Source organism: Chiloscyllium punctatum, chromosome 11 (assembly GCF_047496795.1).
Source record: "Chiloscyllium punctatum isolate Juve2018m chromosome 11, sChiPun1.3, whole genome shotgun sequence".
NCBI classification, from domain to species: domain Eukaryota; kingdom Metazoa; phylum Chordata; class Chondrichthyes; order Orectolobiformes; family Hemiscylliidae; genus Chiloscyllium; species Chiloscyllium punctatum.
Window position 1 is genome coordinate 63540013 of NC_092749.1, and position 15509 is coordinate 63555521.

General features: G+C 39.4%; 1 protein-coding gene across 9 annotated transcripts in view; it reads right to left on the bottom strand.

Moving 5' to 3' along the window:
* The window catches only part of LOC140483049 (girdin-like), a 376157-nt gene that overhangs the window by 244183 nt on the left and 116465 nt on the right, over nucleotides 1-15509 (bottom strand). For all 9 annotated transcript variants that reach the window (XM_072580957.1, XM_072580958.1, XM_072580956.1 and 6 more), the window contains exon 8: nucleotides 1309-1475. In XM_072580957.1, coding sequence (XP_072437058.1) covers nucleotides 1309-1475 — 167 coding nt within the window. The remainder of the gene's footprint in view (nucleotides 1-1308; nucleotides 1476-15509) is intronic.

Below are 15509 nucleotides of genomic sequence, written 5' to 3' on the forward strand. Positions count from 1 at the left end.
TTTTTCAGATCGAGGTATTACCTGAAACTATTATCAACAGCAGTCAAGTGAAGCTGTTCCGAACGGTTTGGATGCTAGATATAGGCATGCTCTTAATGAACTAGTTGGTACAATGAAGCACATTGAAAAAATCAGTCCCTCAGAATCTCAAACCCCACTAGGTCAAATGCTCAGTCAGCACTGTGCAATATTTTAAACAGGTCCTTTTGTTGAAAATTATACAACTTTTATTATATCATTTTCTCCTTTCTGGGTTAAGAATATATAAATGGATTTAGTAAACAAGTTATAGATAGTTCTAGGAAGCAGGAAATAGACGGTTTCAGAAGCAGTTTACAAATGTTTCTTCTCATCTATCCCATATGTGTTACATGATGTAAGTTTTAAATTAATAATATGCACCAGTATTTTACTTACTAACTTACATAATCAGAATTATCCTAACTGGACATAAAAGTGACTAGCATAGAATTATCAGCATTGTCGTTGTTCAACATAAAAAACTACTTAAATAAACTTGAAAAAAAAGTTTTGTTTAGAACTGACATAATCATGCAAATATTTATTGTACCATCATTATTTCAAAACAACATGCTCCAATATTCTTTCATAATGATTAGCAAATATGGCATCATAAATAAGCAATTTTCATTTCTTTCCAAGTGCATTAGTGCCATGTGGCCAATTTACTGGGGTACAAAGTAAGGGAAATATTAGGGGCGAATGTTAATGGACAACAGTTGATTTCATTTGGCTATTCATTCTTATACTTTAACTTAAATATTTAAAGAATTAATTCATTTCCAGTTGCATTGAATAACAGGCCACAGGTTAATAATAAACTGTACCCTCACAGCAAGTAAGCAATTTTTGAAACAGATTTTGGATTTTTCTTTTGCGTTTATAGTGGAGTTTGTCACTCAATCGATTGAAGAAATATGAAATCAATTTCCTTATCCATTGCCAATTCTGGTCTTAGATGATGACCCTTAACATTATAAAGTAGCTAAGCTCAGGAATAACCTAGCTCTGATTTTCAGACATCAACGCAACTTAGTCTTGATATTCACAAACTCATTGTTTTTGGTTTGAATGATGTTATTTCATTTGTAAAAGCAACATAAATCTATTTGTTTCGTACTTCTTCAGATTCAGTGCAATAACAAGTCATATGGCTCATCTATTTAAGAACTAGAGAAGTTTCCAACTTCCACAGGTAGTTTTTGTTAAAATTCTGCCCCAAACCACTTTTCTAAAATTCAATGTTCATTTCCTCGATCTTAGCGTAGTTCTGATCTACGTACTTACATTTCTTGTCTGATCCGTCTGAGCTTTGCTTTTGTGTCTGCCAGTTCAACAGACAAATGCTGTCGGCTCTCAGTACGCTGCATGCCTGGGGATCCAGTAGGTGACTGAACTGTTCCATGGACTGGAGATTGATTGCAGTCACGTTCTTGTGCAAGATGTAACATGATCTACAAACAATAATGAATAGATGCATTTAATTTTATTGCACTAAATACACAGTCCAAATCACGTTCATTTCATTTTTCCTGGTATCAAAATGTCAAGGAAAGTTAGGTAAGCCGCATTTTCATTTGATGTTTAAAATACCTTTACAATTGAAAAATATTTCTAGAGATCAATGATACACCAATGTCACAAATGTGTAGTTAAAAATCTCACATTTTGTTAGAAACTGTAATCTACTTTTAAAAATGAACACAAAGCAGGCTAACATGGCTCCCAAGTCACCTGATTATCTTTCAGACTGAACTGCAATTGGAACCAGACCGTACGATCTCAAGAATAATCACAAAAGATGCTTGAAATTATTTAAATGCTTCTAAGAATAAATGGAACTCATTGACATTGGTCTCCTTGGAGGTGAGTTGCATTTCCTATCCCAATATAATCTGAAAGAATGACAGCCATTCAGGTATATGATTTAGATAACTAAAAAGTCAATGACCTTGGATAAAAGACAATGAATGGGAGTATGCTCTGGACCTGAACTAACAATACACAACGTGAAAGCATAATTCAACAGAATGAAATAGCAACATTTCAAAGTTTTTAAACTGTGTAAGCATCAGGATGGGCACTACCATTTCATCCAAATTCTCAAAGAAATTCAAGACCATAGCTCCAACCAACACTCTTCTCTGAACTGTGAGCAAGATATGAGATTGGATTTTCACTCTAAAATCAGGGGTTACAGCGAAAGGATACAAGAAATCTTCTCTGTTCTACTGAAAAGGAATCCAGGCATTACCAACCATCATTCCAGCAGAACAAGTAAGAAAAAGGGGCATTCATTCAGTTTCTGGAGTTACTGTACCTATGGAGTCAATATACAAAGAGCAAAGTCTGACTCTTCAATTATAAAGCTGAATTTCACCAGAAATCAATGCGAGTGCCATTTTTGGAGAGATCCACGAAGGACTTTTCTCTGGTGAGTTTTCTCACAATATCTTCCCAAATTTGCTTTATTACCTATACTTCACACCTCTTCAGCAACCTGCTTATTGTATACGTTAGGGTACTATGGCATCATTAAAGGCCAGCCATGGACCCAGTCAAGCACGAGCGGTCTGCAGCTGCTTTGTATATAAACACAGAAATATAGGAGCAGAAGTCAGCCCTTAGGTCTACGCCACCATTCAATATGATGATATCTGATCATCCAACTCCTGACAGATGCTCCTTTCGCCCCATATCCTTTGGCCTCTTTAGTCTTAAGGACTACACCTACATCTTTCTTGAAAGTCTTAAAATATTTTGGTCTCAATAGTTTCCTGTGACAGAGAATTCCACAGGCTCACCATTCTCTGATGAAAAAGTTCTCATTTCTGTCCTAAAAGACCTATCTCTTACTCTTAGACTGTGACCCCAGATGTGGACTCTATGGTAATCGAGTACTTCATTCTTGCTTCTGCCTGGTCTAATTCTGTTTTAAACTTATACATATCTATTAAATTCTCTGACATCTCTCCTCATTCTGTGAATATTGTCCTAACTGATTCAGTCTCTACTGTACTTCAGTTCCACCATCTCAGAAATCAGTCTGGTAAACCTTCCAGAAACGCCCTTAATAGCCAGTACATCCTTTGAGAGGAGACAAGAACTGCATACAATACTCCAGGAGTGGTCTATAGTTGCAGCACAATATCCCTGCTCCTGCACGTGAAGCCACTTGCCATGAAAACTTACACTGGGATCAGTGCTTGGACCCCAGCTATTCTGAATATATATTGTTCTTTTCTAGATCATTAATATATTATAACTTCTCTAAGTTGCAGATGACACAAATCTGGGTGGGATGGTGTGTTAGAAGGAGGATGCTGAGATGTTTGTGTGGTTTGGACAAAAGTAAACAGGTACGAACATAACAAATACAAAATTAATGTGAATAAATGTGAGGCTACCCATTTAGGTAGCAAAAACAGGTGGGCAGACTGTTGCGCCAACATGCTGACTGGTGTACAAGGACACCAAGATTTCATTGTACCTCCATCTTCCCCAATCTATCCCTCTTCAGGTAATAGTCTGCCCATCTGTTTTTGCTACCTAAATGGGTAACCTCACATTTATTCACATTAATTTTGTATTTGCTATGTTCGTACCTATTTACTTTTGTCCAAACGACACAAACATCTCTGCATCCTCCTCCTAACACACCATCACACCCAGCTTTGTGTCATCTGCAACTTAGAGAAGTTATAATATATTGTTCTTTTCTAGATCATTAATATATATTCAGAATAGCTGGGGTCCAAGCACTGATCCCAGCACTACCACAATAGTCATAGGAAAGTTGGCAAACTAGGAACCTGGAGACAAGGGTCATGTGTAGTCATTGTCCATGGAGTAAGCCCCAAGATGCAGATGGCTGGTGTCTAAGATAGAAATTAGATGGTGACAATGGGAGTTGCATATCAATATACCTGGATGTACACAATTAGGCCTCTCATTGTTCACTAGTGAGAATCTCATCTCTCAGGTCAATGCATGGTTGGAAGATGCGATTTTTAGCTCTCACATCAGTGAGATCAGCTCCTCACTGCTGATCTCACTTGACGCCTTTGGCAATGTGATTCAAGGGCTCGAAAGATTCTGATCCCTACTTATTAGAACAATTCACAAGAATACCAATAAAAGGATAAACTAACCTTTACACTGTTTGAGTAGAAAGTGCTGATTGGTTGTCAAGTGGACTCTGATTGGTAGAGGTATTGCCATTGGGAGTACAACAGCTAATAATGTTTCAACTCAACAAAACATGTGTCAACCATTCGTTATTTTGTTTCTCAGGGCACTGCCATTATCAACTGGAGTCATGCGGTCTGGTTTGAAATATAAAGGTCTGGCAGTTGACAGCCAAGCATTAACACTTGCTTTCTCCATGACAATACTTCTAACAATCAGATCAATCAACAATCCCCTCTCCTTCTGTCTAAATGTTAGTTTTCTCTTACATGGACATTCTTGTGAATTATCCTGAGAAGTGCAAGACAAAACACTTCCACAAATGAGTGCCTTCTTTCAGCAATATCCAACTTCTATACTACTAGGTTACATGCAATACTGAACTCATATGATTGACACAGGGATGTCTAGAAAAATGTTTGCGTACATTTGAACAAGCCTTAAAATTAACAAAGTGAATAGTTCAGAGTTTTAACAAAGGATAAAATAGAGGAATAAAATGGGTTACCCCTAACACAGACAAAACAAAAGTCAACTCTTGAGTCATACAGCATAGAAACAGACCCTTGGGTCCAACCAGATCATGTTGTCCATGTTCCCAAACTAAGCTAGTCCCACCTGCCTGTGTTTGGCCCATATCCCTCAAATCCTTTCCTATTCATGTACTTATTCAAGTGGCTCTTAGACATTGTAACTGTACCTACATCCACCACCTTCTCTGGCAGTTCATTCTACACACAAACCATCCTCTTTATGAAAAAGTTTTTCCTCACATCCTTTTTAAGTCTTCCTCCTCTCAACTTAAAAATATGTCCCATAGTCTTGGACTCCCCACTCGAGGGAAAAGACTATTATCTATGCCCCTCATTATTTTATAAATCTCTAAGGTCACCCCTCAACCTCCTATGATCGAGCCCTGCCTGTAGAGTCTATTCTTATATCTCAAACCCTCCAATCCCAGAAACATCTTGGTAATCTTTTCTGAGCCCTCGCCAGTTTAATAATATCGTTCCTATAATTGGGCAACCAGAACTCCACACAGTACTCCGGAAGAGGTTTCTCCAACATCCTGTACAACCTCAACATGACGTTCCAACTCCTATACTCAAAGGTCTGAGCAATGTCGGCAAGCATGGTAAATGCCTTCTTAACCACATTATTTGTGGCACAAATTTCAAAGAATAACCTGAACCCTTAAGTCTCTCTGCTATACAACACTACCTTCCCATTAATTGAATAAGTATTGTCTTTGTTTGCATTACCTAACATTTATCCCAATCAAACTCTATCTACTACCCCTCAGCCCATTGATCCAATTGATCAAGATCTCTCTTAATCTTAGATTACTGTCTTCACTGTGAATTCATGAATTTTTCTAGAGATGAGCATGTTGTTGTGAAGCATATTACACAGATTAAACTTTCAGTAATGGTTTTGACTGCACTAAAACTTCCAGGAAATAGAAAATAGTGTCACCCAGTTTCCACTTTATAAAGTTTCTTTCTCAGCAGCATGGCTTTCTGGCAAAACGTCTACATTCAGTTGATGATATCTTTACTTTTCTGAGGATTCCTTGGGTATTCACAATACAATAACAGGCTTCCCATTTATTTTCCAGCAATTAGGTTAAGCTTTCTATTTTTATTACAATGGAATCATATTAGCTTCTTTATGTCACTTTTAATATATAGAAACGGAAAATAAAGTGGGTATTAACAATGTAGCAAAGAAACAGGTAGAGTGTGTTTCATCAAAAGGAAGAGGGATCAGCAGAACAGTAAAAATAATTCTTCCCAGATTAATGCTGAAGGGAAGCAGGCCATTAAGTTTTGGTATTTCAAAGGGAGAGGTATTTCCTCAATCATCCAATCATGAAAACAAACCAAACCAATACTGAGAGGCACTGGGACAAGCCAATTTCTAACGCTGAGTGACTGATGAAATATGTCTTCCAGAGGACCTCATGAAGCAAAGAAATATGAACTGGAGGTAGACATAGACATTACAAATTGATCCCATTATATAGAGTTGGATTAAAGTGTACTTAGTAAATAGAGAAGTTGTACTTTTAGTAGTACAGACTCCCAATACAAGGGATTGATTTTATCTTGGGAAATGATCTGATTTGTTCAAAAGCATTGCTCTCACTGAGGGTGTTACAACAACTAGAAGTAAAAGGAACTGACATTAATAGGATGGAGGATGGGAAAATTTTCTGGTTGTAACAGCTGCTCCTTTTTTGAGGTATTTTAGGTGCTGGAGGGGATTTCCTCAAATTCCAGGAGCAGTGATTACTGTTTTATATGCTGTTGCATGGGAAGACAAAAGTCAAAACAACAGCAGTTTTAAAAGGGAAACGAACAAAGAAGCACATGGTGAGGAGGGAGGGAGAGAGGCAGAGAGGCACATGGTGAGGAGGGAGGGAGGGAGGGAGGGAGAGAGAGAGGGAGAGAGGGAGGGAGGGAGGGAGAGAGGGAGAGAGGGAGAGAGGGAGAGAGGGAGAGAGGGAGAGAGGGAGAGAGGGAGAGAGGGAGAGAGGGAGAGAGGGAGAGAGGGAGAGAGGGAGAGAGAACCGCCTTTGCTGTTTGAATTAATTTATTGCTGGATATCGGAGTGTGTCTGAGAAAATTAATAAACAGTGAAATTCACAACTGGTCTTGGAGGAACTGTTGGGCGAAGTTCACAACACAGAATCAGATAAGTTAATCATTGTTTTTAAGTGTGGCCTACAGAGAATCTGCAGTAGTGAGTAGAGTGGGTTCTTCCTTGATTATATGTTTTTGGAGATATGTCTCGATTAAACTTAAAATATAAGCCATATCTATTAATTTAACCTGGAGCAGTGTTTGTAGAGGAATAAGACAGTGTTATTTTCTGGGTCTGTAGATTGTGAAGGAGCAAAAATGGCCTTTGCAGTGATATGTACTTCTTGTCAAATGTGGGAGTTTAAAGAGAGTTTAAGGGTTACTGCAGATTATATCTGCCATAAACGCTGTTGGCTGTGAATCTTATCAGATTGAATGGATCGGTTGGAGAGACAGTTAGAAGCAATGAGGAATTTGCAACAACAATAGTATGTGGTGGATGGCAGTTATAGGAAGGGGGGCAAGTCTCAGATACAGTCACAGATGGGTTAACTCCAGGAAAGGTAAGAGAGGTAGGCAGCTAGTGCAGGAGTCTTTTGTGGATATACCCATTTCAAACAGGTATGCTCTTTTGGAAAATGTAGGGGGTGATGGATTCTCAGGGGAACGTAGCACGAACAGCCAAGGTTCTGCTATTGAGACTGGCTGTAATGCAATGAGGGGCACGTCGGGTTCAAAGAGATCAATTGTGTTAGGGGATTCTCTAGTCCGAGGTACAGACAGACGTTTCTGTGGCCAGCAACGAAAAAGCAGAATGGTGTGTTGTTTACCTGGTGCCAGGATCAAGGATGTCTCAGAGAGGGTGCAGAATGTTCTCAAGGGGGAGATGGGCCAGCAAGAGGTCATTGTCCACATTAGAACCAACAACATAGGAAGTGAAAAGGTTGAGACTGTGAAGGGAGATGACAGAGTTAGGCAGAGATTTAAAAAAGGAGTTCCTCGAGAGTAGTATTATCTGGATTACTCCTGGTGCTACAAGCTAGTGAGGGGGCAGGAATAGGAGGATAGAGCAGATGAATGCATGGCTGAGGAGCTGCAGTATGGGCGAAGGATTCAAATTTTTGGATCATTGGAATCTCTTTTGGGGTAGAAGTGACCTGTACAAGAAGGACGAATTGCACCTAAATTGGAAGGGGACGAACATACTGACAGGGAGATTTGCCAGAGCTGCTCGGGAGGATTTAAACTAGTAAGGTGGGGGTGGGGGGGTGGGACCCAGGGAGATAGTGAAGAAAGAGATCAATCTAAATCTAAGACTAGTACAGTTGACAACAGAAGCAAGTCAACTAGTCAGGGCAGGCAGGACTAATAGATTAAACTGCATTTATTTCAATGCAAGGGGCCTAACTGGGAAGGCAGATTAACTCAGGGCATGGTTATGAACATGGGACTGGGATATCATAGCAATTACAGAAACATGGCTCAGGGATGGCCAGGACTGACAGCTGAATGTTCTAGGATACAAATGCTACAAGAAGGATAGAAAGGGAGGCAAGAGAGGAGGGGGAGTTGCATTTTTGATAAGAGATAGCATTACAGCTGTATTGAGGGAGGATATTCCCGGAATTACATCCAGGGAAGTTATTTGGGTGGAACTGAGAGATAAGAAAGGGATGATCACCTTGGGATTGTATTATAGATCCCCTAATAGTCAGAGGGCAATTGAGAAACAAACTTGTAAGGAGATCTAAGCTGTCTGTAAGAATGATAGGGTGGTTACGGCAGGGGATTTTAATTTTCCAAACATAGACTGGGACTGCCATAGCGTTAAGGGTTTAGATGGAGGGGAATTTCTTAAGTGAGTACAAGAAAATTTTCTGATTCAGTATGTGGATGTACCTATTAAAGAAGGTGCAAAACTTGACCTACTCTTGGGAAATAAGGCAGGGCAGGTGACTGATGTCAGTGGGGGAGGAAGCACTTTGGGGCCAGCGACTATAATTCTATTCATTTTAAAATAATGATAGAAAAGGATAGACCAAATGTAAAAGTTGAAGTTCTAAATTGGAGAATGGCCAATTTTGACGGTATTAGGCAAGAACTTTCTAAAGTTGATTGGGGGCAGATGTTTGCAGGTAAAGGGACAGCTAGAAAATGGGAAGCCTTCAGAAATGAGATAACGAGAATCCAGAGAAACTATATTCCTGTTAGGGTGTAAGAAAAGGCTGGTAGATATAGGGAATGCTGGATGACTAAAGAAATTGGAGGATTTGATTAAGTAAAAAAAGGAAGCATATGTCAGGTATAGACAGGAGAGATTGAGTGAATCCTTAGAAGAGTATAAAGGAAGTAGGAGTATACTTAAGAGGGAAAACAGGAGGGCAAAAAGGGGACATGACATAGCTTTGGCAAATACAATGAGAGAGAATCCAAAGAGTTTTTACAAATACAAAGGACAAAAAGGTAACTGGAGAGAGAATAGGGCCCCTCAAAGATCAGCAAGGTAGCCTTGTGTGGGGCCGCTGAAATTGGGGGAGATATTAAATGAGTATTTTGCATCAATATTTACTGTGGAAAAGGATATGGAAGATAGAGACTGTCGGGAAATAGATGGTGACATCTTGCAAAATGTCCATATTACAGAGGAGGAAGTGCTGGATGGGTAAAGGTGGATAAATCCCCAGGACCTGATCAGGTGTATCCTAGAGCTCTGTGGGAAGCTAGGGAAGTGATTGCTGGGCCTCTTGATGAGATATTTGTATCATCGGTAGTCACAGGTGAGGTATCGGAAGACTGGAGGTTGGCTAACGTGGTGCCACTGTTTAAGAAGGGTGGTAAGGACAAGCCAGCGAACTATACACCAGTGAGCCTGATGTCGGTGGTGAGCAAGTTGTTAGAGGGAATCCTGAGTAGTTGGAAAGGCAAGGACTGATTGGGGTAGTCAACATGGCTTTGTGAGTGGGAAATCATGTCTCACAAACTTGATTGAGTTTTTTGAGGAAATAACAGAGGATTGATGAGGGCAGAGTGGTAGATGTGATCTATATGGACTTCAGTAAGGTGTTCAACAAGGTTCCCTATGGGAGACTGATTAGCAAGGTTAGATCTCATGGAATATAGGCAGAACTAGCCATTTGGATACAGAACACGCTCAAAGTTAGAAGACAGAGGGTGGTGGCGGAGGGTTGTTTTTCAGACTGGAGGCCTGTGACCAGTAGAGTGCCACAAGGATTGCTGCTGGGTCCTCAACTTTTTGTCATTTACATAAATGATTTGGATGCGAGCATAAGAGGTACAATTCGTAAGTTTGCAGATGACACCAAAATTGGAGGTGTATTGAACAGTGAAGAGGTTACCTCAGATTACAACAAGATCTGACCAGATGGGCCAATGGGTTGAGAAGTGGCAGGTGGAGTTTAATTCAGATAAATGCAAGGTGCTGCATTTTGGGAAAGCAAACCTTAGCAGGACTTATACACTTAATGGTAAGATCCTAGGAAGTGTTGCTGCACGAACAGTGTGAAAATAGATAAGTCCCCTGGGCCGGATGGGATTTATCCTAGGATCCTCTGGGAAACCAGGGAGGAGATTGCTGAGCCTTTGGCATTGATCTTTAAATCATCATTATCTACAGGAATAGTGCTAGAAGACTGGAGGATAGCAAATGTGGTTCCCCTGTTCAAGAAGGGAGTAGAGACAACCCTGGTAATTATAGACCAGTGAGCCTTACTTCAGTTGTTAATAAAGTGTTGGAAAAGGTTATAAGAGATAGGATTTATAATAATCTAGAAAAGAATAATTTGATTAGGGATAATCAGCATGGTTTTGTAAAGGGTAGGTTGTGCCTCACAAACCTTGTTGAGCTCTTTGAGAAGGTGACCAAACAGGTAGAGGAGAGTAAACTGGTTGATGTGATGTGTATGGATTTCAGCAAGGCGTTCGATAAGGATCCCCACAGTCTGCTATTGTACAAAATTTGGAGGAAAGGGATTGTGGGAGACATAGCAGTTTGGATCAGTAATTGGCTTGCTGAAAGAAGACAGAGGGTGGTGGTTGATTGGAAATGTTCATCCTGGAGTCCAGTTACCAGTGGTGTACCGCAAGGGTCGGTGTTGAGTCCACTGCTGTTTGTCATTTTTATAAACGACCTGGATGAGGGCGTAGAAGGGTGGGTTAGTAAATTTGCAGACGACACGAAGGTCGGTGGAGTTGTGGATAGTGACGAAGGATGTTGTAGGTTACAGAGAGACATAGATAAGCTGCAGAGCTGGGCTGAGAGGTGGCAAATGGAGTTTAATGCGGACAAGTTTGAGGTGATTCACTTTGGTTGGAGTAACTGGAATGCAAAGTATTGGGCTAATGGTAAGATTCCTGGTAGTGTAGATGAGCAGAGAGATCTCGGTGTCCAGGTACACAGATCCTTGAAAGTTGCTACCCAGGTTGACGGGGTTGTTAAGAAGGAATACGGTGTTTAGCTTTTATTAATAGAGGGATTGAGTTCCGGAACCATGAGGTTATGCTACAGCTGTACAAACTCTAGTGCAGCCGCACTTGGAGTATTGTGTATAGTTCTGGTCACCGCATTATGAGGAGGATGTGGAAACTCTGGAAAGGGTGCAGAAAAGATTTGCTAGGATGTTGCCTGGTATGGAGGGAAGGTCCTAAGAGGAAAGTCTGAGGGACTTAAGGCTGTTTTCGTTAGAGAGAAGAAGGTTGAGAGATGACTTAATAGAGACATATAAGATAATCAGAGGGTCAGATAGGGTGGACAGAGAGATCCTTTTTCCAAGAATAGTGACGGCGAGCATGAGGGGGCATAGCTTTAAGTTGAGGGGTGATAGATATAGGACAGATGTCAGAGGTAGTTTCTTTACACAGAGAGTAGTAAGGGTATGGAATTATTTGCCTGCAACAGTAATAGATTCGCTAACTTTAAGTACATTTAAGTAGTCATTGGACAAGCATATGGACGTACATGGAATAGTGTAGGATAGATGGGCTTCAGACTGGTATGACAGGTCGGCGCAACATCGAGGGCCGAAGGGCCTGTACTGCGCTGTAATGTTCTATGTTCTAAGTAAAGTGACCTTATAGAGGTTTACAAAGTTATGAGGGGCATGGATAGGATAAATAGGCAAAGTCTTTTCCCAGGGGTCAGGGAGTCCAGAACTAGAGGGCATAGGTTTAGGGTGAGAGGGGAAAGATATAAAAGAGACCCAAGGGGCAACCTTTTCACAGACGGTGGTACATGTATGGAATGAGCTGCCAGAGGAAGTGGTGGAAGCTGGTACAATTGCAACATTTACGAGGCATTTGGATGGGGATATGAATAGGAAGGGTTTGGAGGGATATGGGCCGGGTGCTGGATATCTGGTTGGCATGGACGGGATTGACCGAAGGGTCTGTTTCCATGCTGTACATCTCTATGACTCTATGAAGAGGAAAAACATCCTAGATTGCTTACTGTTAAGACTAGATCTCATGTTTACAACAAGTTGAGCCCATCTTCTTCAAATGGAAAGCAATACAGATCCTGAGAAGGTGGAACAAACAGTGCAAATCCAGAAGTGAATAAGAACCAATACCCAAGTGTTATTATTTAAAAGACAAGGTGCTAATGAGGGTATGGAGATCACTTCAAATAACAGTCAATGATGAATGGACAGTAATCCACCAGATGTTAACTCTCAGTACTGTATTGAGATTTTACAAGTAAGTCATGAAATTCTAATGGCAGGTATTAGGATAGCACAGGCTAAAGTACTAAACAATTTTAATCAACAAAGATTGCAAAAGGATGTAAAAATATTGCCAGATATGTATACTTGCCAACAGTGAAAAAACCTCAGGCATCAATTAAACCTGCATTATTAAGTCTGATCCTGACTGTTATGAAGACCATTTAGCAGGGTATTAAAAAGGTTGCACAGAACCAATTCCTAAAATGAAGAGCAGGAGTCATTGGCTTTTAACAGTTACGGATGTTCCAACAAGGCCTCCTGAAGCGGAATAATACCACAAAATGGTAATGAAGAAATCAGTCCAATTTTAATATATGGATTAACCAAATAAAAATTTGAACTGTGATCAGATTCAATGCCCCAAATATTAAAATAAATCATGAATGGTTGGGAATAAAAATTTATGCCTACAGCTCATCATCCATGATTTCTGGAAGCATTGGAAAGACAGAATCAAATTTTAAAGACCATGATTAAGTCATTCTTGATGGGCTCTAAACGTTACAATAAAATGAATTGCCTTGTTACTATGTCATTAGGGATGTCCATAATGAGTCCACAGGATTCAGGTGGGTGTGAAGAAAGAGGTCTTCTTAAATTAACTATTAAAAAATTATTAACCAAAGTTTTGTGCCTATTTTGAGGAAAATGAATCAGTTGACCAAAAAAGCATCTAAGAGTGTTAAGCCAACGATGAAAATTAGATGAAATAAAAAAAAAGGTCAAAACTCAGAAATGAGTCACTGGTAATGAGATGATACAATTGTTACCTGACAAAGACTAATCTTTAAAAGCAAGATTCAGTCAGACCTTACCAATTCGAAAAGAAACGCAATAGTCAGTACTCAAGAGAGGAGGGTCACGTTAACATGGTAAAGTGATACTATGACAGGGAAGATGGTCAGAACTCGAATGAAGTTACAGTGATGAAAGAAATTGGCAATGAAATTTTTAAAATTCAGAATTAATCAGAAATTGAACATTTTAATGTTGTTTCTCTAGTAATCAGGTTAGATAATATGGAGATGCTTAAAAAACATTAAATGAAATACCATGTTATTTCTCAGAAAAATATTGAAATATGTATGAAAGGTATTATAGACTCTTTAATGAAAGGATGCACTTGCTCTCTCTTGAGACTGCAGCGAAGGTTTACCAGGCTGATTCTGGGGATGGCAGGAGTAACGTATGAGGAGAGGTTGTCTACGTTGGGATTGTTTTCGCAGAAGTTCACATGAATTGGGGGGGGGGGGGGGGGGGGGGGGGGGGGATCTCTTAGGAATTTAAAATTCTAACTGGACTAGATAGGGTAAATGCAGGGGGGATGTTTCCAATGGTGGTATGTCCAGAACTAGGGGTTACAATTTGAGGTTTCAGGGTAGACCATTTTGGATGGAGATGAGGAGTAATTTCTTCACCAAAAGAGAGTGACAAGCCTGTGGGATTCATTAACACAGAAAGTAGTTGATGCCAAAACATTGAATGTATTCAAGAGGCAGCTAGATATAACACTTGGGACGAATGGAATCAAAGGTTATGGGGAAAAAGCAGGATTAGGCTATTTACTTAGACGATCAGCCACGATTGTGACGAATGGTGGAGCAGGCTTGGAAAGCCAAATGGCCTCATCCTGCTCTTATCTTCTAGGTTTCTATTCAAAAAAGTAATATTAATGAGTATCTTGAATTTTTCCATGCCTAAAACGTGAAATTTTGCAATATATAGGTTTGGTGGATTTTATTGCAACTCAATTCTAAATTTCAGGACTGTAGTTTGACAAGCTTGTTAAAAGCAAGAAATCTGAACAGATAAATCAACACCAGATGCCTTTGGCAAACTGAAAGCTGTACTAAGTACTGTACTGATTTTAACAGCACCAATTTATAATAAAGCAGTTAAACTGGCAAGAAAAATTTGAACGGTTTTGTTGGAGCTTAATGATTTAACAATGCTTTATAAAAAAAACACATATGGCAGAAAACAAATGTTGGGATCAAAATGAATTTGTGTTGAAAATTAGCATTACAGAACCTCTAATATCTAAATGTGAATGCTATTATTTATTATATGGATTTCACCTTAACAATAAATATAGAGGAAAAAAAGAACTGCAAGAGAAAATAAAAATGCCCTTTCGACAAGATGACCTTTCATTTCATTTCTACATAAAAGGCTTATGCTAATATTATAATTAAAAGTGGAAGAAACCATATCTAGATTTAAGCCGATTTACACTTCCAGATCGAGTTTTAAGCCAATTTATACTTTGAGATTCTGTACGTTAAGCCGTACACTAATTCAAAACCTTAGTTTTAAAAAAAAATTTATTAAACTGCAATATAAATATCTAGAAGGAAAATGCCACCATCAGCTTAGTTGAAAATATTAGTTTACGGCATGACTTACATGAATTCTGTGAAGTTGTTAATTTCAAAACATAGCCAAACCTCACTTTAAATATCCATAGATATATTGCTTTCATGATCGCACTTGTTTTTACACATTGTTGCTATTTTCAGAGTAAGAGAATCCATGGAACACAGGTGGTTAAGTGAATAATTTACAGCAATAACTTTAACTGTTGAAAAGCAATAAAGGCAATGTTGTGGTTAGCACTGCTGCCTCATAGTACCAGGAACGGAGATTCAATTCCAGCCTTGGGTGATTGATTTTTCTCATTTTTGGTTTGGAACTGTGAGGTGAAATTGAGAATTGAACTTTGATCAGCAGCAACCTGTTGTTTGCATATAGGTACAGACCTGGAAAGATAATTGTTAATCTAAAAATAGAGCAGATATTTTGACAAGATGATGTGTTATACTCAAGAACGAGCAACTGATTGAATGTTGCCATTGGTCAATAAAGGGAAAACTGGTACTGGCCAGCCAACCACAACGAATGTTAAAAAAGAAATAGAAGCCATAGATTGGATGGTTTTGACTGGACTTTCTTGGGAGCAAAGGCAGAGACTTTC